Raw genomic sequence first — 25,421 nt, forward strand, 5'->3', positions numbered from 1 at the left:
TTATATATATTTAATTATGTAATGTCACATTAGAAAAAATAATTACTTTTTATATTGACTACGTAAATAATCATCAATATAATTACATGACTGTGTAAAATATTTAAAAATGTTAATGCATCAAAATTATTATATCAATAAAATTACTTATCTTTAGTATTAATTGTCCAAATGATTTATATATATATATATATATATATATATTGGTATCCTCTAGTCCAATAGGCTAATGACTAATCTGTCGTAGATCTAAGTTTTATTTAAGGGTATGTTGCTGACCAATAAATTATTACATACACAAAACAAAATTCAAACTCCAATATTTATTAAAGCAGACGAGTGAAAAATATTAGATATTATCACAGAATATTAACACTTTGTCACTCTTTTTATAATTTGTCTTATATCAGAGTCAATATTAGCAAATTTCATATTTTTTTATTAAAAATATTAACCTCTTACTATTTTATAGTAAATAAAACATAGATTTTAAAATTATCAATTATCATTAGAGTTTATAATATTAAATTTGCTTATATTTTTTCTTACAAATATTGTAAATCATACTTTTAATTCTTTAAAAAAAAATAGTTCCAATGTCAAAAAATTTTAAAATAATGGGCTTTAAAATATATATCTACTATATTTATTTATCAACTATATATAATAGAAATTGAAAAAAAATTGGGGTAAGAAAAAACATTTTTCTCTTTGTAATATCCGGTAAATATTTTTATACTATTATAATACGAAAAATTTTATGGGCGTTGTTGAAAAGATATGACAAGATAACACAAACGAATCTCTCTCACGCTTCTCTTCAAGGTACTAGGTGGATATCTCAACTATTATCCTCTTCGACGACGGTTAGCATGGGTCCGTTGACAAAGGTTATGAAGCTTCACCTCTTCAAGATTGCGACTCCTCTACTTGACTTGTCCTATTTTCAAATCGTCGGTGCCACTGTGTTTTGCACTCTTCCAAGAAGAGAATAAAGGTTTCGATTAATAGAAGATGTGACGCTCTCACCGGTTGCTGACTTTTTTACTCTTGCATAGAAATTCTCTTCTTTATCGCTCATTCCTTCTCAGTTGTAGAACAACTCAGAATTTTACTTTCTCACTCCATGTCAATGGCGGAATCAGTTATAGAAGAACAGAATATTGAAGTAAGCAGTTCTTCCCTCTTCTAATTTCATGATTTTTGTAATGACTTTAATATTGCAACAATAAACACAATAATGATTATGATTATGAATTTCTGAGCTCGCAAAGCATGTTATTAATGTTTTTCATAATAGAATTTAAATTGAATGTACAAAATTTAAATTATACATCATTCGATTTTGATTTTCATAATACAACAATGCACAGTTAACGCAAACCAACTGTTTGATGAAATGACTAAGACAGAAAATATAAAAAATGTTAGTATTTGTTGTTTGTTGAAGCATCAAACATACTAAAAATTTACATCTATTGAACCATAATCCAAAATTTCTATGTTAAAAATGAGACATGCAATTATGATTTATACATTAACCCTCAAACAATGTTTCACCTAGTTTGGCCTCCTAACAACATAATAATTTATTAATTTATATGAAATAAGTATAGAAATAAATGAAAAAGGAAAAAAGATAATAAGATAAGATGCATTCTCAATAAAATTGATCTAACCTTAGCTACTAAGAACTTGAAGTAGAAGTAGAACCTTCAAATTTGTAACTATTTGTAACAATTCAATGAATGTGCAAATTGGAAGCAGCTTTTCTCTCTGTTTTACTTTGTGTTACTTCTTCTTCTGTTCACACCTCATTAGTTCCCTCCACGCACAAATATTTTTTAATATAATTACTATACTATTGAATTCTCCCAAATTATGAAATTCAAATCTTTAGAACTAGACAGATTTAGTCTTGAAAGAATATTTGTTAAAAGACAATTTCATGTACATACATTCAAATCTTCACCTTTTTTAAGTTCCAATGTCATTTGTTAAAAGGATTGATATAGTATACATCCTCGCACATTGTGTTCTCTGTATGTATCTAAATCCAAGGAAAAGTAAATTATGCTATTGCATTTTTAGTTCCTTTACCATTGTGGCACTTGATATCCATCCTACAGGCTATGATAAAAAGTTGATATTTCTATTATTGGTTTTGTTCAGCTATTTTTAGATTTATATTGATCATCTCATTCTTTTTTCTTATTTTTATGGAGAAGCATTCAACACTTTGATGTTGGCCTTTTATTTTAAATAAAAAATTCAATGATGTTATACTAGATCATAGAAGTCTTAATAATAAATACATTTTTAATTGGCTTAAATATTTGGTTATGTTAGATAATAGAAATTTGGGATTTTTTATTTTAATAATTAAATAAATATAATAATTATCGAAATAAATAATTTAAAAAATTATTATCGAAATTCATTCCACTGACTTATCTCGTTTACACTGTAAATGATATAATTTTGCACGTATCTCGTTTACACTGTAAACGAGATACGTGTATTTATAAATATAAAAATATATTTTCTGAAAATAATAAAAATATTAATAATATCAATAATCCAAACTTTTAGCATGCAATTAATACTTAAAAATGTTAGTAGAAGAGATTAAAATGGATATGTTTGATTAATTAGTTCTCAAAAAGAGTACATAACAAATTTTAGATTAAATTATTATCCAATTAGATTGATTTAAATTTGAAAAATAAAAAATTCGTACGTGTTCAAGTTCCATGATGAGAATAAATACGGTAACTGCCTAAAAATTGAAAGATGAAAAAGGTGAAGTTGATGCACGATAATGGAGATAATCGAGTTTTTTATTTTTTAAATTTAAATCAATCTAATTGAATATATAATTTAATCTAAATTTTTTTATGTACTCTGTTTGAGTACTAATTGATCAAACATATCCATTTTAATCTCTTCTACCAATATTTTTAAGTACTAATTGCATGCTAAAAGTTTGGATTATTGACATTATTAATATTTTTTATTATTTTCATAAAATATATTTTTATTTTTACAAATACATATATCTCGTTTACAGTGTAAACAAGATATACACGTGTCGCGTCTACCTGTCTTATCTCGTTTACACACTGTAAACGAGATATGTGCAAAATTATCTCATTTACAATGTAAACGAGATAAAACAGGAGAACAGATTTCGGTAATAATTTTTTACATTATTTATTTTGGTAATTATTACATTTATTTAATGATTCTTATTTATGCAAAAGGGTTTTGTTGATTCAATACATAAGAGTAGTTGAGATACTTTACTCATTATATTTTGCACCTATTTTAATGAGATTTTACACATCTTACTCACCACACTTTGCACCCATCTTAATGAAATTTTGCACATATGAATCAAATTGTTTGCACCCACTTTAATGAGATTTTGCACACCTTACTCAATATAGTTTGTACCCAATGTAATGAATTTTTTGCACATATGAATCAGATTGTTTGCACCCACTTTAATGAGATTTTACACATCTTGCTCATCAAAGTTTGCACCCAATATAATAAGATTTTGCACACATGTATCAAACAGTTTGCACCCGATTTAATGAGATTTTGCACACTTCACTCGGCACAATTTGTATCCACCTTAATGAGATATTACACACATGAATCAGACAGTTTGCACCCACTTGAATGAGATTTTGTTTTATCATATGATGTATGCTTACTTTTTTACAGGATGTACCCAAGGTTGGCATGTATTTTTAAACCCTTGATGATACAAATTAGTTTTATCAGAATTATGCCAAGCACATTGGTTTTGTTACTAAGATAAGATTTACCTGAAGAGTTGGTAAAGATAAGGTTCCTAAGAATCAAATGGCCACTTGCAATAGAGAGAAAAAACGCAAATCTAGAGTTTCACTAATAGAAAAGACCAACCCTAGAACAAACTACAATTTTCCCGCAAGAATTTCTATTAGGTTGAATAAGGAGTGTCTTTGGGTTATATTAAAGGTGTGTTTGGATCATTCACATCCTTTTGATCCGGAGATGGCAAAATTGTTGACACGTAACAGGGAGATGAGAATGCACATGTGTCGAGTCATTGAGAGGAATGATGAAGCAGACGTGAGACCAAGCAAAATATATCAAGTGTTGGTGGGTGAAACGGGGGATTTCTCTAAGATAAGCTTAATGAAAAAAGATGTTAGGAACTATTTCAGCAGAAAGATACACAGTGTTATGGAAGAAATAGATGCTAGGAAGATGTCGAAGTATTTTACAGGGATGAAGGATATGAACTCTGATTTTTTATTTTGATGTTGAACTTGATCAAAACAAACGTCTCAAAACTATATTTTGGGCTGATGCTCGAAGTAAAGCAGCATACGAATACTTCGGTGATGTAGTTTCGTCTGATACTACTTATAAAACCAATCGTTACAATATGCCATTTGGTTCCTTTGGAGAGGTTAATCACTATGGTAACTTAGTGCTTCTTGGGTGTGGTTTATTGGCTAAGAAAAATTTAAGCTCGTTTACTTAGTTATTTAATGCTTGGCTTAGATGTGTACATGAAAAGGCTCTTAAAAGCATTATAACAGACCAATGCCTCGGAATGCTAGCTGAAATTGAGAATGTGATGCCAGAGACACATCATAGGTTATGCATTTGGCACACTTTGAAAAAAGTTCCAGAAAAACTCAATGGAGATAAGAGATATAAAAAGTTACAAAGTGATTTAAATAATATTGTCTGGAAGTCTACTTCAGAAGATGATTTTCAAAATCACTGGAAGAATTTTCTGATTGAATATAATCTAGAAGATAACAAGTGGCTATTAAATATTTCTCTACACATGAATTTCTATATTTTGCACATAGGAATTAGTATATTAGTATTTTGAAAGTATCAAGTGGCTATCATGTTCTATTTGCTAGAATTCTAACATGTGTTTGAATATGCCTCTAGTACAATTTTTTATTTTAATATTTTCTAAACTTTAATGTGTTATTAACATGTTTATGGCAACATTTACATTCACTTTTGTTAAGTTTGTTCACAAATTTTTTTTATGTATATTTGTTTACTATGATACATAGATATCTATGAAAAAAGACATCGATGGGTTTCAATTTATTTTGACCACTCTTTTTGGGCTGGTATGTGATCCACACAACAAAGTGAGAGTTTGTATTCATATTTTAATAAATAGTTAAATAACAAGAGCTTGTTGATTTAATTTATCAAATAATATGACAATTGTTTTGGATAGAAGGAGCAACAAAAAAGAGAGGCTGATGTTAAAGACTAAAAATCAATAATACTTTGTGCCACTAATTCCTTAATAGAGAAGCAATTTCAAGGTGCTTATACTAATGCAAAGTTTAAGGAAGTACAAAAGCAATTTAGAAAGAAAGTAAATTGTATTTTGCACCTTATGAAAGTAGTTTCTACATCTAAAATCTATCCTATTTGGAGAATGTATCTACTTATAAAGAGAGGGTTTATGAAGTTAATTACAATGCAAAAATGAAGGATATTAAATGCAAGTGTCAAATGTTTGTATCAAGAGGCATATTATGCCGTCATAGCTTGGTTGTCTTAGGGCATGAACGTTTGAGAAAAATTTTAAGGAGATATATTTTGGAGCATTGGAGCAAACTTGTGAAGCGAAGACATAATGATATTAAGGATAGCCATGATCCAAGTTTGTTGAAGAAAGACAATTCAATCAAGAAGACATTATGAAGAGACACATGGATATACTATTTTTCATGAATTTATTTTTGCCAGCCATGCTATTTTTTATAATTATTTAAATAGATTTTAGATGTAAAAATTACTTTCTTAAAGTATATATAAAGGATAATCAGTTGTACTTCATAGTTAACTGATGCAGCTTCTCTTGTAAGCTACATTTGAGTGTTGAATAGAATCTTACCAAAATGTTAGGTGCTACTAAAAATTTCTAACACCAAGAAATAGGGTGTGATCTGAACATGAAATATGATATTTTTTCCTACCAAATTCCAAACTGTTAATACTGTTATAACTCTAATTACTTTAATTTGAACATGCATGCATATGCATATAACCTAAAATATTTTAGGCCAAGTTATACATGAAATATTTTTATAGCGTACCTTTCTTGCTTTGGGCCAGTAGATTTTTAAATTTTGGGCCCACAAACAATCAGTTGGTATTTTTCTACACCAAAGAAAAAAAAAGCTCAAATGCATATAGAGAGCATGAGTAAATGCTCTTCACCTCACACGCTCTTCTTCTTCACAAAATTCCTCTCTCTCTCTCTCTCTCTCTCTCTCTCTCTCTCTCTCTCTCTCTCTCTCTCTCTCTCTCTCTCTCTCTCTCTCTCTCTCTCTCTCTCTCTCTCTCGACACTCTTGCAGCATACCCTCTTTCTTGCTCTCAACGCTAATGAGCACTCTCAACGCGAATCAGCCTTCTTAAGCTCGCTGTCCATTGCCAATAGCGTATCCAATAGAAGCGGTGTTACTCTCTGCGACAGCATCTCTCAACTCTATATACATTTCCTTTCGTTTCTACTGATACGTTATGCTTCTGTAAGGTTAAAATTTGTATTACTAAAAAATTTTAATGTGAAGGTTAATTAGTTTTTATTTCTGTTCATTTATTGTTTTCTACAACATTTTGCTTCTCACTTTCATTTCTTGTGTATCTGAGCTTTGGTATATGTTTTGTATGCAGTGAACCAACTGGAAAAAACTGCATCAGAAAGTCAGACTCTGCAACTAAAATAGATTGGCTTAGCATCATTGTAATATTGATCTCTTTGTTTAACTCAAATTTGAATTGTCATATAACTGCTCTTTAAACTTGGTAGCTGTAAACTAACATATATATACTTCTTTTGTTATTTGACCCTGAGTCTCTATCCTAGCTAATCTATTCATTAATGGTGTCATCATTCTGTATTCATTCAAAATATGCAAGAAAAAACTCATAATGACACCCAAAAATATGACTCAATGTTTCCTGTCTATTCATGAAAATCTTTAAGCTCTCTATAATAAAAATATATTTTGATTTTGATTTTGATTCATTATATCTTATTTATGAAACTTAGGTATTTTTAATGTATAAATCTTTGAAAAAATTCATTATGCCATTATCTCAGTTACTTAACTGGTAATTGACTTTTGACAATGGCTATTGTTGGTAGAGCTTTGTTGTGGCAATACTAGCAATCGTTACTGATGCATTATGCTTCTAGTAGGAAATGTACAATTGATTTGTAATGTGGCTATGTTTTTTATTTATGTTTGTGTTAATAATATGTTTTATTGGTTAATCAAATAATATATCAATTGACTATTAATCTTTTTTGCACTCAATCAATTGACTTACGTGCTTTTATAAAATATGATTAATATGTAGTGATTATTTGAAATGGAAAAAGATCCAAATATTAAGAAATCTGAAATAGGAACAAGAAGAAAAATGCAGCAGAAAATTCTTGAAGAACAAACATCTCGGATATATTGTGTGTTTATTACTTGCAAAGTTATTATTTTAGCACCTACTAAATTTTATCTATTTGATTTTATAATAGTTCTTTGCTTCTTTGTTCTCTTCAATAGTTCAATTTGTACTTATCTATCAGACAATTTATAACAATGAAGCTTTGATGCATGATATGAAAACCACTCTTAGACTTATTTAGGTGTGCTTGCTTTTGATTATTCGAAAAGTAATTTTACAATAAATTTGTGTCCTTAAAAATGCTTAGATTTCTCAGAATTAAGATCTTGATTATTGGTTGTAGTTCAGTTTCGTTGTTTCTGCTACTGCTGGCTCAAGTTGTCTTGCTACTTATAAAATTTACACAAAAATATGAGAAGTGAGAATTGATCTTTTTTGTCAGTTAAAACAAAAAAGAAAGTTGAGTTTTCATGAAAAGAAGCAAACCAAATGCCCCCTTAATCTATGGCTGGTGTGATTGAGTACAATCTTGAGTTACATAAAAAAATTGGATAGATAAATTCGTTGGTTTAAGTTTCAATTATTTGGTTTTTACATGTAATTATATGTATGTTGGATAGTGTGTATGTGGAATTCATCCGTGCATGTGATTTTTATAACTTTTAAAATAGTTCATTGCTCCTACTTTTCTACCCACTTTAACGAGATTTTGCATATCTTATTCAGCACACTTGGCATCCTTCTTAATGAAATTTTGCACACATGAATAAGACATTTTGCATCCACTTTAATGAGATTTTGTACACATGAATCAAATAGTTTGCACTCACTTTAATTAGATTTTACACACATGAATCAGAAGGTTTTTACCTACTTTAATGAGATTTTGCACACCTTACTCGTCACAGTTTGCATCCAATGTAATGAAATTTTACACACATGTATCAGACAGTTTGTACCCAGTTTATTGAAATTTTGCACACATGACTTAACATAATTTGCACCCATTTGTATCTGTATTTGAATGCGAGTATTACTGTTATTATGATTATGATTATTATTATTATTGTTATTGTTATTATTTTTCAAAACAAGCCATGGTTAAATTGGGTGAAGAATTTTTACTTTATGTTTGTAGAAATTAATAGAATATCGTTGTTCTCCCAATTTATTTTTCGCAACGATAAATTCATTTACAAAAGAACAAAAACTTGAAGTTGATAAATGAGATTCTCATCCTTGAATACTATTCAAAATTAGAAAGTTTATAGGCGGTTATTCCTTGCACTTGCTAAAGCATATAACACAACAACAAGCAAACTAGAATTAGTGGTGGGGGGATATCGATGTGATAATAGACGAAATTGGAGCAGCTCTAAGATTACTTTCAATTGGTAAAAGCTTTCCAAAAGAAGAAGAATAGACATCAGACATTTTGCAATGAGATTTTGCACACCTCACTCAGAACATTAAAGTGGAAAATCTCATTAAAGTGTGTGCAAAATGTCTGATTTATGTGTGCAAAATCCCATTAAATTGGGTACAAACTACGTTGAGTAACGTGTACAAAATTTCATTAAAATAGTTGCAAAATCTCATATATAATCACATAAATCATCGCCAAAATAGTGTAGAGTGCTCATAATAACAAATAGTATTACATAACAAAAATTACACTGAAAAATCAAAACAAGAAACAACAAACACTAAGAACTATAAATTATACCCATATTGCTAGGCGTCATTAATTTGTTTGGTTCAGCTTCTTCCACTAATTTTATTGGCGATCTTGTGTTGTTTTCATCTTTTTCCTCTTCCCTGTTAAATCAATACAAACAATAATTAGATTTACACAATGACAAATAAAAAAAAGAAATCAAAACTATAAAGAAGCATATACACTATTTTTACTTTGTTTTGACATTCTTTTCCTCATCTTGCTTTGCATCACTAGAAAGAAGCATACACTCTATATGTTACTTTACATTCTCTTTTATCACAAAAGATAAAACAAAATGATACGAGTATAGCTAAATACAAGGAAGGAAGTGAGAGGCTTGCAATGTCAGCAAAAGAGGTTGCAACTAACTCGGGACAGATGGCAGCAGATTCTCAAATTCAGGGCCTCAGAAGAAGCATGAGAAAGAGGTCAAATAGCAGGCTGTTGAGGGATTTCAGGCACTAGGGCGTATGTGGTATCTTCTTCTTTCTTCTCTCTCAACCCCCTTTCTTTAGTCACTCTCATTCAGCTACTGCATAGAATTTTCCCTTCTATTTTCCTATTCTGTTATCTCCCCTTTCCTATGCTGATTCCCACTTCCATCTCTCGGGTTATGGATTCTTCCCTATGCTGGGATCTGATTCGGCGAATTCTGATTTCCCTATTTTCTTCAATTTTGATGCAATTACTGTTACACTGAAGAACTCTATCTTGTTTCTGTTCTTAGAGCTCAAGTCACTAATGAGCTTGATTTCCTTCTGATTATTTTTAGTTATTTTTTTCAACTCTAAACTTGTACTTCTGGCGTAATTACTAAATTCAATATACATACCATTTCGCTATTTTTTTTTGTTTAGAGCATCTATCACCTATCATTTGGTGCTTTTATCATGCCGTAACAGAAAACACGAGGCTCAAAACTTTGGAGGCGGAGTTGAAACGCTTGGGTCAGCGCATCGAGGAGGTCTCAGATGAGACTCGCCCTGAACGCGCGAGAGCCACAGAGGCTACGAGCTTGAAGTTTGACGCCATTCAATCCTCGTTGACGCAAATCATGCAGGAACAATCTCGATCTCGCTCTCCATCGAGGGGTTTCTCCCATGGTTCAAACTCTGGTCATGGGGTGGATAATGTGAATCAGTTGGCTCAGCATAGCCGAGTGAAGTTTGATTTGCCCAAGTTTTATGGCTCAGATGCTCTGGGGTGGATATTCTCCATGGATCAATACTTTGAGTTTTTCAAAGTGCCAGACGATGAAAAAATTGAGATCGCTGCAATCCACATGGTCGGGCCTACGAGCTGATATTCGCAGAGAGGTGAAGGATCAGTGTCCTCATTCGTTGATGCGCGCCTTGACTTTGGCTAGAATGCAGGAGGAGAAGTTTACTTCGATTCCAAGAACCACCTATAATACATCCCAACCTCGCTCGGTGAATCCTTCTTACTCGAGTTTCCAGCAGAATCGCAGTCTACCGAAGAGTCCTCTTCCACCTCTTCTTCTTACTCCTGTGCCTTGCTCAACTATACCACCATCGAAGAATTCGGTTCGGAGGCTTTCCCCTGCCGAGATACAGAACAAGAGGGATAAGGGTTTGTGTTATTGGTGTGATGAGAAATTTTTAGCTACTCATCGCTGCGCCAATAAACAATACCTGCAACTTCACCTTGAATTGGATGATTCTATTGACCTTGAAAATACAGATGACACTAATGTTGATCTTCCTTTGGAGGCTCTGGAACAGGAGGTTGCTGTCCATCATCTCTCTTACAATGCCATGCATGGCACTAGGGGACCTGCTATGATCAGATTCACTCCTGTTATTAATGGACATGAGGTGCACATGTTATTGGATGGGGGAAGCTCAAATTGCTTTATCCAACCCCGTATTACCAAGTTTCTGAACTTACCAATTAAACCTGCTCCTGGTATTAAGGTCATGGTTGGTAATTTTCAAATTCTGCTAGTGGAAGGCGTGATTCCCAGTTTGGATATCACTATATCGGACAATACTATCAGCATCCCTGAGGTCTTTGTTCTTCATGTTGCAGGGGGTGAGTTGGTCATTGGATCCAATTGGTTAGAATCTCTTAAAGCTCACATTGCTGACTATGATTCTTCTTTTTTGAGGTTTATGCATGATGGAAAATTTATCACAATTCAAGGGTACAAATCAGCTCCTTCGTCACAGGCTCAGTTCCATCATATTAGGCGAATGCTCTCTACTGATGCACTAGCTGAGATGTTTACCTTGGAGGTCCAGTATTCGACGGTGTCTGCAACTCCACTATTGCAATTACCCGATTCACTTAACCCAGCTTTGGGCAAATTGCTTCAGTAATATGCGGGTGTATTCAATGTGCCTTCGGGTTTACCCCCTCAGAGGTCACAAGATCATGCAATTGCTTTAATTAAGGGTGCTGAACCAATGAAGGCTCGCCCTTACCGTTACCCTCATCATTTGAAGTCTCAGATAGAATCAATGGTGAATGAGATGCTGCAGGAGGGTATAATACAGCCTAGTAAGAGTCCGTTCTCTTCACCAATTCTCTTGGTTAAGAAAAAGGATGGCACGTGGAGATTTTGCACGGACTATAGAGCTTAAATGCCATCACTGTAAAGGATGAATTTCTAATTCCTACTATAGATGAACTCTTAGATGAATTATTTGGGGCTAATATCTTTTCCAAATTGGATTTGCGTTCTGGCTATCATCAAATACTAGTCAACCATGATGACAGATTCAAGACTACTTTTCGGACTCATCAAGGATTATATGAATGGTTGGTAATGCCATTCGGCTTCACCAATGCTCCTGCTACATTTCAGAGCTTAATGAATGAGGTGTTTAAGCCTTATCTTCGAAAATTTGTTCTTGTCTTCTTTGATGATATACTAATCTATAGTGATGGCTTTACTAAGCATCTTGAGCATTTGGAAGTGGTCTTAAAGTTGTTGCAACAGAAGTCTCTCTTTGCCAAACTATCCAAGTGTATTTTTGGCTCATCCGAAGTGGATTACTTGGGACATACGATAAGGGGAGGTGGAGTACATATGGAAATGGCTAAAGTGCAGGTTGTTATGGATTGGCCACAGCCTACCAATGTTAAACAACTTAGAGGGTTCCTTGGCCTTACTGGATACTACAGAAGATTCATTAAAGGGTATGCTTCCGTGGCTTCCCCTTTAACAGATATGCTAAAGAAGGATGATTCTGTATGGAGTACAGAAGCTTCTAAGGCTTTCACTCAACTTCAAAAGGCTATATGCTCAAAACCTGTCCTGTAATTGCCTAATTTTGATCTACCATTTGAGGTTGAAACTAATGCTTTGGGTTCGGGAATAGGTGCAGTTCTATTACAGCAAAAACATCCAATAGCATTCTTTTCCAAAAAGCTTTCCCTAACTCTGCAGAAACAATCAGCTTATGTTCGGGAATTTTATGCCATCACTGAAGCGTTGGCAAAATTTCGACATTATTTACTAGGAAAAAAATTTGTATTACGTACAGATCATCATAGCCTTAAGGCGCTGCTTGAGCAACACAAATGGATGCACAAGCTATTGGGATATAACTTCGAGATTCACTACAAATCTGGTGCTGAGAATGTGGCTGCAGATGCTCTTTCGAGGAGTTTCCTTGAGGCTTGGTCCGCACCACGAGCTGATTGGCTGAGGCAGTTGAAGGAGAATTTGGCTCAAAATCCTGATCTTCAAGTCCTGATAGAAAAGTGTGGTAATCATAATTTGGGAGATTTAAATTACTCAATACATAATGACCTTCGTTTGTAGAGAAACAGATTGGTGATACCTACAAATAGCTCTTTGATACCTAAAATTTTGCATGAGTACCATGATAGTGTTATTGGAGGTCATGCTGGCATAGCGAAGACCGTGGAGCAAATTTGTGCAATCTTCTATTGGCCCAACATGTAGCGAGACATTAGGCGTTATGTTCTAAACTGTCGTGTTTGTCAGCAAGCTAAGGTGGACATCAAGGTCCCGGCAGGGTTACTCAAACCATTACCAGTTCCCTCACAGGTTTGGGAGGATATTGCAATGGATTTTATCACAGCATTACCACTGGCAGTCGGGAATTCAGTAATTTAGAGCATCTATCACCCTATCACAAAACTACTTTTTACTTTCCTTTATCTTTTTTCTCATCTGACATATTGTCTTTTTCCTTTGACATTTGGCTGTTATTATTTTCTTCATCAAATCTATAAACAAGAAATCAAATCAGTCCAAATCTATAAACTTAAAGGTGACCTTAGAACAAGAACTACTGGCTTTGAAGCTAGCATAAAGATAATAACAAAATATTAAAAAAATCTAGTAGTACCAAAAATTTAATTAGTGGTAAAGAATGTTTGTAAAACTTATAGGCTTTAAGAACCTAAGGATTTGCCAAGACTGTCATTCTGTTATAAAGATTGCATCTTGAAGTCGTGGTCTGAGATTGATATCAGTTTCATAGTTTAAAGTAAGGTTTTTGTTCTTGCTCTAACTATTGGTGAATTCAGCACGGATGGGAGCTTAGTAGGAGTGTTGGGGATAGGGGTGGCAAACGAGCCTAAATCCGCCGCGCTGGTCTACGTAACCCGCAAAAAAAGTGGATCGGATTGGAAAATTGGGATCGCCAAATAGCAAAAGTCTGTCTAACCCGCACCGCTTAAACCGGGATTTTGGCAGGCTTTGGCGGGGCGGAGCGAGCTTCTTTGCCAGGTTTAGTATTTTTTTTTTTTGCAAGGGGGGATTTTTGCAATTTTTTTGTCAAAATCCAACTTCTCCCAACCCAACTTACAAGAGAATAAAGATGAAAATTGAATGTTTTGAATTAGGCTAAAAAATTTTATTATGGAATATAAATGTGGGCAATTTAATTCTGTTGGTGGTGCATGTGATTTTATTTTGATATGGGAATAAGTAATCGTAGGGTCCGATTACTTCGTAAGTTAATTTTTAAAATTTTTTAATATCAAATCGGAGGGTCCGATTTTCATATTTTAAATAAAAAGTTCCACATTTGGGAATAACACCTTTATCATTCGTAATCCTAGAAAATACCATTTTCACCCCAATGTAAAAAATAATTTGCATTTTGAATTATGTTTATTTTACTTTGGAGACAATATTTATAATTACAAAGACTTTAATATTTGTGAATATAAAAATTATATTTTTTTATACTTTTAGAAATTATAAATTTATTAAAATGATTGTAAAATTATATATTATTTAATAGTTAATAATAAAAAAAAAGAGATTTGGCGGGTTTAACCCGCTAATCCGCAGTTAAGCAGAACGGGGTAGAATTTTAGGACCGCCTCACTAAATGAGGTGGGCCGACCCACCAGAAGGCAGGTTTTCAGTTGGGTGGGTGGAACGGTGCGGACTTCCCCTTGTAACCCTTAGTTAGGAAAGGGTAAAATATACATGTTAATCCATTGATCCACTAGTGTATATATTTCACTAAAAGGTATGTATAAAGTTGTCCATAAAAGTATACTTGTAGGTTTAAAATCTCTTTAAAGTAAAATCTCCCAATTGTAGCAATTACCAATTAGTCTAATTTCTGTAATTCTATTATTATTTAATACTAGTGTATGTTCCCGTGTCGGGATAATACAAAAAATCATATAAAATCTTTTTATTAAAATTTAAATAAAAATATATATAATAATTATTATAATAAATATTTTACAATTTAAAAATATTAAAGATAATTAATATTTATTTTAATCAATTTGAATTGGTTAAATAGTCATCTCATTTATCTACTTAAGCAAATATTTGGAGTTCGAATATCGTCTTGTGTGTATAACAATTCATTAGTTAGTGACAGACCCTTAATAAATAGAGCATCAATATGTGGTGGATTAGTCCTTGACTTGCCGAGTTAGAAAATATGTAGAAAAAAATTGTATTTGTCTTTAACATAGAGTAATTTTTCATTAATAGCAATACTTATGGATTTTGGGCAATTTACCTATATAAAATAAAAGTGAGAAATATTTACCTGATTGCAACAATTGAAAACTGGTTACGTGCATATCCTGTTTTGCCTTCTATATAATCCGTGGGAGCTAACCACGGATTCAAGAATACACATAAACCATGCTAGGCAGCCACGGTTTAAATGCAAGGAGAGCAGAATGTAAACCGTGGGAAGCAGCCACGGTTTACTCTTGGAGAATACGAGATGGAATCCGTTGGGAGCAGCCATGGTTTATGAAGACAAATGTGCATAAAACGTTGTAAGCAGCAACGGTTTATGAAAGGCTTCGAATGGGCATAAACCCTTGTTAGCTCCCACGATTTATGAGGAGAGAAATTCTATATATTTGTGAGTGAGATTCAAGTTGCTGAAGAGATTATTATCACAATGGCAAGTGAGGAAGAGAGTTTTCTTGTCTTAGTGCATTGCTCTGGGAAAATCAAAAGAAGTGCAAAATATGGTGTGAAGTTCACTGACAGGGAACCATTGAGTGTATTCATTAGTTCATCAAGCACTTTGTCAGATGTGAAGAATAGCATCTTGCAGAAGGTTGGGGTATTTGGGGGCAAGTGGGTGAAGAAGCTATTCTACAAGATTCTCATCGCAGTAGTTTCGACTGGTGTTAAGTATGATACGTTTGTGCTAGCGGCTGATGAAAATATTAGGGTTCTGTTTCATTGTGTTAAGAGTTTTTCAGAGGTCAGAATACACGAGTTGTTTACGAAGTTGGAGGTTGGTGTGGACAGTTCTGGGGCATCAGCTCTGGTTCATAGCTCGACTGCCGCTGGCGGTGTATCCAGTTTGATGCCTGCGGTCAGATCATCTGTTCCGCAAGTCGCATCCCCTTCATTCACGATTGATTTAGATCGAATGGAGGTAGTTGTTTCTATACCATTGGAGAATCCTAAGGTCTGGCAACAGGCCTTTGAGGTGGGCACCGGTGGTGGAATGATTCATGATGTTCAAGGCTTCGGAGAACCTGATGGAGTAGAGAATGCAATACGGGACGATGACTCTGACCAGGAGCCTGTAGATATCATTGGGGACATCGATGATGACACCGGTGCCAATCCACGTACACAGCATGGGCCTTCAAGTTCTGGCACACAGTAGTACCCTCCACACTTTTCGACTCTAAACTTGGAGGCTCTGGGTCAACAGGCGGACGGGGGTGCTACAATTGAGAGTTCTTCTACAGAATTTCAGATTGGGCAATCATTCTAGAATAAAGATGAAGCTGTGCTAAGTGTGAAGGACTATAGCATCCGTCGAGGTGTTGAATTCAGAGTCTTGGAATCGGATCATCTGAAGTACCATGGAAAATGCAAGGAGTTCGGAAAGGGTTGTAGTTGGTTGATTCGCATATCGCTGCGTGCACAAAAGGGCACTTGGGAGGTTAAGAGGTACAACAGTCCGCACATTTGTTTGGCCACCTCTATTTTCAGTTATCACTATCAGCTGGATTACTACGTTATCTGTGTGAGAATTTTTCCGTTGGTTAGGGCGGATGCTGCGGTTACGGTAAAGCTCTTGCAACAAGCAATAGAAGCCGATTACGAGTTCAGGCCTAGTTACAGGAAGGTTTGGATGGAAAAACAGAAGCTCGTAGCCCAAATATATGGAGATTGGGAAGATTCATATGCTGAGTTGCCACGTTGGATGCTAGGGGTACAGTCAACCATGGCTGGGACAGTCACTGTGTTGAAGACATCTCCTGTTCGACTGGGGGATGAGGTCGATGAGTCAACGGTGTACTTTCATCGACTTTTCTGGACATTTCCACCCTGCATCGAGACCTTTAGGCATTACAAGCCCCTCGTGAGTATTGACGGTACCCACTTGTATGGCAAGTACGGAGGCACGCTACTGTTGGCGATAGCGCGGGATGGGAACTCGAACATCCTCCCGATAGCCTTCGCCCTTGTTGAGGGAGAAAATACGGAGTCATGGTCATTTTTCTTGTCCAACCTACGATTGCATGTGACGCCACAGGAGGGTATTCTTGTTATCTCTGACAGGCATAATGGCATCAAGGCTGCACTTGAGAACCCCGAGAATGGTTGGCTGCCTCCACGTGCTTTTCGAGCGTACTGTATTCGTCATGTGGAAGCGAATTTTAGCCTTAGCTTCAAAGTTAAAGATGCGAGGAGGATGCTGGTTAATGCTGCATATGCAAAAATGAAGCAGAGTTTTATTACTGGTTTGACATCATGCAGACTGAGAATCCGGTCATGTGTGACTGGGCCAACCGGATGGAGTATGACAAGTGGACCCAACACGAGGATAGCGGTAGATAGTTCGGGCACATGACAACCAACATTAGTGAATGTGTGAATTCTGTGTTAAAGGGAACATGCAACCTCCCGGTCACTTCCTTGGTTACGTCCACTTACGGGAGGCTTGCTGAGCTATTCGTGGTCCGCGGACAGACAGCATAGGCACAACTTGGATCTGGGCAGGAATTTTGTCAGGCATTGGTGAAGGCTATTGAACGGAACATAAGAGACTCAAGGTGCTTCACCGTCACGTTATATGACAGGCACCAATCGAATTACACGGTCGTTGAGACGACACCGACCGGGAAATTCTCGCTAGGTAGCTACCGAGTTTCCCTTAAGGATCACACATGCGATTGTGGCCACTTTCAGGAGCTCCATTATCCATGTTGTCATGCCATTTCATGTTGCACCCACTCGCGCCTGAATTGGGCGTCATATGTTCACGAGGTGTATCGTATGAGTGAGGTGTTCAACATTTATAAGCACAGTTTTGTTCCGCTCATCCCAGAAGGCCTATGCCCCCATATGCTGGACCAACTATCATTCCTGATCCTAACATGAGGCGTGCAAGGGAAGGTCATCCGAAGGCAACCAGGATCCGCAGTAGCATGGATCAGTCTGTCGGCAGCCTGGTCATACGCGGAAGAACTGTGTCCAGCGAAGACATACTGTTGGCGGGGATGGTTAGATGTTATGACGTTTATTATCTCGTTGTTGTTGTCTAAGCTGTATTAGGAGGTCTTAATTTGCGTAATGTAAGGTTATTGTCTAAGTTGTATTAGGAACCCTTAATTTGAATAGTCTTAATTATGTTCTTGATTTGCGTCAATGAATGTCGTTTCTTTGTTTAGAGTATTAAGTTCGCTTGTTTAACTCGTTTTATTTTAGTTGTTCAATTGAAACACTTTGGTATGGTTATGAATGTGCGCAAATTATTCTGACAAACTACTTCATTTCCATACATCATAAAACATATATAATTATCACATATATAACCGGAATGACTGTATCAAGCCGGTCCTCCCAATGCTGATGCCACTCCTAATAATATCTGGGGAACCATCGGTCTCCACCCCTTCCATCCTTCGCATGGAGCCAATCTATGTTCAGAGCCAACTGAGGAAGATGCTGAACCCCGCTGAACTGCGGAAAAATAAATCAGGTTAGTGACCGCCGTCCATAGCCTACGGTGCTCGTCAACTAGTATCTCCGGATGAACAACAGCAGCCACCTCGGGAGAAGAATAAGGCTCCCACACGAACTGTATCGGAGAATGTAACGTTAGGTAAAACCATAACTCTATACAGGAAGAACTACTTGTAAGAGCAATAAAAAAATGACTCATATCATGGACACGCAATCTATTCAGACAAAGGCGTGCAGCCACCACTCTTTGATCCACTGCATTGTTTCTCGGTAGATACTTAGCCCACCTATAAGTTTTATTCAAAGCATGTCATAACGGGTAACAACACATGTAATTAAACAAGTTATGGACTGAAAATAATATATCCGAACCTGCATGCAAGCGAAAACCCGAAGATATCAAAACCATTAGGTCTCAAACTCAGAAACCTCCAGAAAATCCAAGACTGTAGAAGCTGAAGTGGCCCGGCCAAGTTAATGACGTTTCTGTTTGTCCCACGACAAAGACATCTATACAACCAGGCCAGTGCCGCCGAGCCCCAGCTATATTTACCCAAGTCGTCCAACGATGCCAAATAAGGCAACCAACGAAGGTGGACCCAGTTTGCGTTCTTGTCTGTAAACAGCTGGAACGACAACAACATTAGAATATAGGCACGCGCGTATATACGCACGGTCTCGTCAGTAGCATCTGCTGGGAGAACTCGGAACCTCTCATGGAACCATGTGTAGTACACTGTCATCTGCTTGACTTTATTCTGCAGAGGTAACTCCCCAAATAACTCGCGAAACCACACCCATGCCGGTCTTCCGTTTTCCATCAAATTCTCAAAGTCAGTCAGGCACCCACTCATGGGCTCCCATCGATCGGCAAACCCAGCTGATAGACCACGTCTTGCAAAGTGATAGTGCACTCCCCAAAGGGCATATGAAAGGTGTGGATCTCAGGACGCTACCTCTCAATGAATGCGCTAAGTAGAGGCTCATCAACCCAGAACCACTGACTGTTCAGCCTAGCCAAGTGATACAAGCCCGCGGTCTCCAGACACGGTATAATCCAATCGTGTAAAGGCATATTCTTTTGTCTCCTGACACCACTAATAACCCTAGTAGGCTGCAAAATATGGATAAGGAAATTCTCAACATACGACCAATACTAATAACATCTAATATAATTTTAAAAAATTATTATACACCAACATTGGTTTTCTATGTTCTCTAATGATGACAATAGTTCTAATAACGACAACAATAACAGAACTAACAATACCAATAGGAATAACACTAGTAACAACAACAACAATAATAATACTAACAACTCGCAATAATAACAATAATAATAATAAGCATAATAACAATAACAATAATAGTAACAAGTCACATTACTAATAATAATAATAATAATAAAATTATTATTATTATTATTATTATTATTATTATAAAAATAATAAAAATAAAAAGTCACAACAACAACAACAACAACAACACTAGCATTAATAATAATAATAATAATAATAAAGTTGTTTAACTAACCTCTTAGTCGATATATCCAGCCACATGCGCAACGCCATTTAACGGGTACATGCGAGCTTCGTCTTCCATCGGTCCACCACTCAATTGGTTTAAAATCTCAAATCGGCCCCTTAAACCACAAAGCTCTCCGGATTCTCTCTCAACCACCCAACTTCACAAAATTTTGAATGCTCAAATGTGATCCGCCCTCACCAACAACGGATTCTATATTTATAGTTTCTCATGTATAAACTGTGGCTGCTTGCAAGATTTTATGCACACACCATTGTCTTCGTAAACCGTGACTGCTCCCAACAATTTCTATGTTGCATTCTCCAAGAATAAACCGTGGCTGCCTCCCATAGTTTACGTTCAACTCTCCTTGCATGTAAACCGTGGCTGCCTAGCACGATTTATGTGTATTCTTGAATCCGTGATTAGCTCCCACATATTATATAGAAGGCAAAATAGGACATGCACATAACCAGTTTCCAATTGTTGTAATCAGGTAAATGTTTCTCAGCTTTATTTTATATAAGTAAATTGCCCATGGATTTTTGTCTTTGTTGAAATTTACTTAGACAATTTTATTTGTTGGTATTGTATTCATTCTTGAAATTAAAACAATATGATCAACATTGCTACTTGTTAAAATTTCACATTTTATGAAATGATTTTTAAATTTCCAAATTCATAAACTTATATCATTACAAAAGTTATTAGATCGATTAATATTTTTTGGTAATATGGTGTATCGAAATACCATCGTTGAGTATAAGTTAATGTGAAGAGAAACCAATAACAACTTTTGTTATTTAATAAATATATATAATTTATTCTATTAAAAGATAAATTAATATTTTCTAAACTTATTGTGAATATATTTTCTTCTAATTTTTTACACCATTTTATTTGACAATATTTACCATTAAAAAAATAGCAAATGACTATACTATCTTACAATATATATGATGTACAAAGTAATTTTTTATCTTGAAATTAATTCTGGCTAGTGAAATAAAATTTAAAATATTTTTTTATTTTCTTGCTCAAATTTAAATTTAAATTTATAATTGATTAATAACTCATCTTTTTTTAATTTCAATAAAAAAATAAATTGGTTAGATGTAAAATATTCATCATTTAATAATTTCAATTATATAAATTTTAATTACCAAAGATTGGATAAAAAATTAATTATAAATTTAATAATCGATAATATATATATTATATTAGTTCGTAAATAATAATATCCAATGTATTGATTATTTATTTTTTTACAGCATTAATTATTAATTTACTATAAAAAAAAATTTTCACAAATTTTGTAATATGTGAAAATAGTGATCTTATTTTTTATTATTATTATTTAAAAAATTATTCATAATTTTTTAATTATATAATTAACTTAATTAATAATTTTTATTATTACTTTTATAATAAAAAATATCAATTTATACTATTTAAATATTTTTTTACTACTAATAAATAAATAAGTATTTACACTATTATACTTATTGTCCTAAATAATGACTTAAGTTACTTATTTTATATGTTAAATAATATTTTATATGTTAAATTTATTAAATATTAAGATGAAAAAATTATTCAATAAATTATATAAATAGTCATTACAGAAAAAAAATTATATATCATATATAATAATCCTTGATATATATAGTTTCATGTATATATTAAGATTATCTATTTTAATTATGTGAGTGATTATTATTATTTTTACTTTTTTGTTACATTAGAAAATAATATTTAAAATTAAAAAAGAGACAATTAATTTTTTTAATTTGAATTAAAAATGTCTTGTAAATATATCCAATTTTTACATATACTAAGTGTTATAATAATAAATAGTATAATATTTGCTATAACAATGACTCAAAATATTAATCTAAAATATATTTGGGCTTAATAAAACCTCAATGCAAGCAAGATCAACTAAATCCATTATTAGGGTCTCAAATCTGACTTAGATTCATTACTTTAAAGGCCCAATGCAGATGAAGCCCACGCATGCCCTCTTAAATAGGCTTAGATTGGATCTCCGTTGCTAGTTAGATATGGTAATGAGTACTCACGCGAGCGTAAGAAACCCCATTTCCATCCCTCATTCCTATTTAAAAAAAATGCCTCCGTTCCTTCTCCGTTCTTTATTTTCTGTTATTTTTTGATCTCTTGTTCTTGGAATGGATTTTGCAAAGTTCGTCTTATCAACATTGATTTTTTCTGGATATCTTTTCTTAATTTGACGCTTACTCTTATGAAGCAATGAAAGTACTATGGTTTGATATATATAAAATTGTTCATCCTTTTCCCTAGACAGACGAATTGGTTCCACAATAAACATTGCCTTTTCCTTTTCGATCAATTTTTTATTTTTCGTCAATCTTGTAAGACTTAAACTCTTTTGATTCGCCATAAGATCTAGATTGAGTTCTCCTCTTTGAATAGAGCTTCTAGCAATCTCTTTTATATTTTTTTTCAACCTAATCAGGAGACAATAAATTTTGATATTATTCATTATTCTGTGATTTAAGGAACCCTTCCAATTCAATTGAAAAATAAAAAACTTTGTTAATAAGAGATTTATTTCTACCTCCATTCTGTTCTTGTATTTTTTTTTTTCCTCTTTCCTGGCCAATCCTGATGCTGTAGACTCTGCTTCAATATCTTTTTCTTGGGTTGAAAGAGATGATTCCAAATCCACCCCACTCGTGTCTTCCGCTTTTGCTTGATTTCGAGTCTCTAACTCGAATTCCAATTTTTTTTTTTTTGATGATCTAAAAACTATTTTTTTTTTTCTTCCAGTAAATTTTCTATTTTCACTAACATCTTTTTTTATATCTAAATTGAAAAAAAGGAATTCGATTGGTATGATCCACGGGTTATTCGTATATGCCTTAATAAAATCTTCATTCGGTATGGAATGATTTAATATTTCTTTATTTATTAGCATCCAATCTAAATGTTTTCTATGCAGATTTTCTTCCATATCTATAATGTAATCTTTTGCTATATATCTCTTTATAGAGATATCGCTCGTTGGATCAAATCCTTTTTGTTTACATGTTTTGTAATTATAAGAAAGAAATTCTTTTTTATTTGCTTGGAATGATGATTCATATCTAGAAATATATGAGTCTTTCTTATCTTTAATGGATTGATATGAAAAAAGATCATATTCATATTGTGTATTTTTTTTAATGAGCCTAATTGTTGGTTTTTGTAAGGAATTGATCTGGTTTTTTCATATGAATCACATTTTTTTAAATCTTTATTTTGAATGACATGACGTTTATGGATTCTATTTCTCCATTTTTGTGGCACTAATCTAGACCATCTTCTCTGAGATAAATCATATTGATAATGACTCTTTAACAACCAATTTGTCCATTGATTCATTAGAGAATTGGGGGGGTTCTTGGATATAAATTGAAAATCAAATATTCTTTGTATTCCAAAAAAATAATCTTTTATTTCATTCTTAAGAAAAGGGGATTTTCGATGATATGCAAAAACATATTTTAACTTATATATGTTAATAACTTGGGTTTCGGATAATTTAAAAAAAACATATGCTTGTGACAATGACGATACGTCACAAAATTTATGGGAATTCGTATTCCTAAGATCATAAGATATTTTGAGAAGCGAAATAAAGTAAATTAGACTTTTATTTGTTTGATCAGTTCTTTCCATATTTTCTTCATTATTGTAAATGGACTTTTTTTTTGTTTTTGATTCAAGAAAAAGTTGTACATCAATGCTACAAATCAAAATGATACACAGAAAGATATTTAGGTATACCCTCTCCATGAGAGTATTTAAAAAAGAATGCTTCGAATTGTCATCTAATAGAGGATTTTGTGACTTATAAGCTAATAGAGGGTTTATTTTTTGTAATATCTGCCAAATATTTTTTTAATGCTAATTCTTTAGCATAAAAACTTGCTTTCTTCGAAATAATATTTCTCTCTGCTGTTAAACTCCCCCTTTTCTTTTCTTTGGCCATTTTTTTCATTTTTTTAATGATTGTCTTTCGTTTAGCATTTATATCTTTTTTTTTCAATGAAGAATTTGTCCAATTAATAGAGTTTATTCTAGTATTTGATTTCTGAGGAACAATGGAAAATTTGATCTCATAGAGTTCAATTCCCGTTCTCAACCCATGACCAATATGAGCTCGAAGTTTCCTTCCTAACTCGTGGAACTTCTTCGCAATGGCTCCGTTCCATGCCTCATTTCAAAGGGAACCTCAAAGTGGCTCTATTTCATTATATTCCACCCATATCAAAATTCCACTCATTTTAGATCCTCCTCTTTGGTGTCAGTGAGATAAGAGATGTCGTTTCTAGTCTATCTCTTTCTATTTCTATATAGAAATATGGAAGGTTGAAAAATCATTATATAAATATATGGATTTAAAATTAGATAATAATCCGGAGATTGCAATAGATAATAAAAAACAGAAGATAATAAAAAACAGAGGTTTGAGATGATTTTTCAATCTTTTATATTGGATAATCTAGTATACTTATGCATGAAGATAATGAATTCGGTCGTTGTGGTCGGGCTCTATTATGAATTTCTGAGCACATTCTCCATAGGGCCCTATGATCTTAGGAATACGAATTTCCAGGGTATCCTGAAATAAGAAAAGTTTTGTTCCGATGGAACCTTCTCTTTTATCGAAGATTGGCTCTTGATACATGGTCAGGCCATTCAATTTTTTTTTTTACTTTTTTCTTTATTCTCTTTCAAAAATGTAATCAAATGCCTTTATTTAAATTTAAGAATTATAAATTCGAAAAAATAGGCTTTTAGCAATTATCAAATCTTCGGAAATAATTGCTGCAACGTATCACATAAATTCTTGAAATTAAAAAACAAATTCTCTATGGTGGAACAGGATATCTTTTATTTTTTCCTCGAGTAAATTCTTTTTTTTCGGAGCAATTACTCCTTAGGGAATGCAGATCTCCTCGGGTATCTACGAATATTTTTTAAAAATTTTTGAAAAAAATTAACACAAAAAGATATAATATAATAAATCATAAAATAATCAATTCAATATAATTCAACACAATTTATAACATATTCGTTATGAAAAATAATATTTCAAAAGGAGAAAACATAAAAAAAATAATCCAACATAATAACATAACATAATTTTTTGGGACGATACTGAGCGACGTAATGACAGACTTGAGAGGCAAAGAAAGTGAGTTAGAGAGAGAGAGAGAGAGAGAGAGAATCAAGGCTGAGAATGAGTCTAGAAGAATTCGAATTG

The 25,421-nt window shown here is 33.5% G+C and overlaps 1 protein-coding gene across 1 annotated transcript; it reads left to right on the forward strand.

Moving 5' to 3' along the window:
- The first annotated feature begins 15,566 nt into the window (after window positions 1–15,566).
- Window positions 15,567–18,183, forward strand: LOC130957654 (uncharacterized). Its single transcript, XM_057884504.1, has 3 exons — window positions 15,567–16,254; window positions 16,411–17,468; window positions 17,947–18,183. Exons 1-3 carry the CDS (start codon window positions 15,567–15,569, stop codon window positions 18,181–18,183), a joined length of 1,983 nt encoding a protein of 660 aa, XP_057740487.1.
- The last annotated feature ends 7,238 nt before the right edge of the window (window positions 18,184–25,421 follow it).

This window comes from Arachis stenosperma, chromosome 10, assembly GCF_014773155.1.
Source record: "Arachis stenosperma cultivar V10309 chromosome 10, arast.V10309.gnm1.PFL2, whole genome shotgun sequence".
NCBI classification, from domain to species: Eukaryota; Viridiplantae; Streptophyta; class Magnoliopsida; order Fabales; family Fabaceae; genus Arachis; species Arachis stenosperma.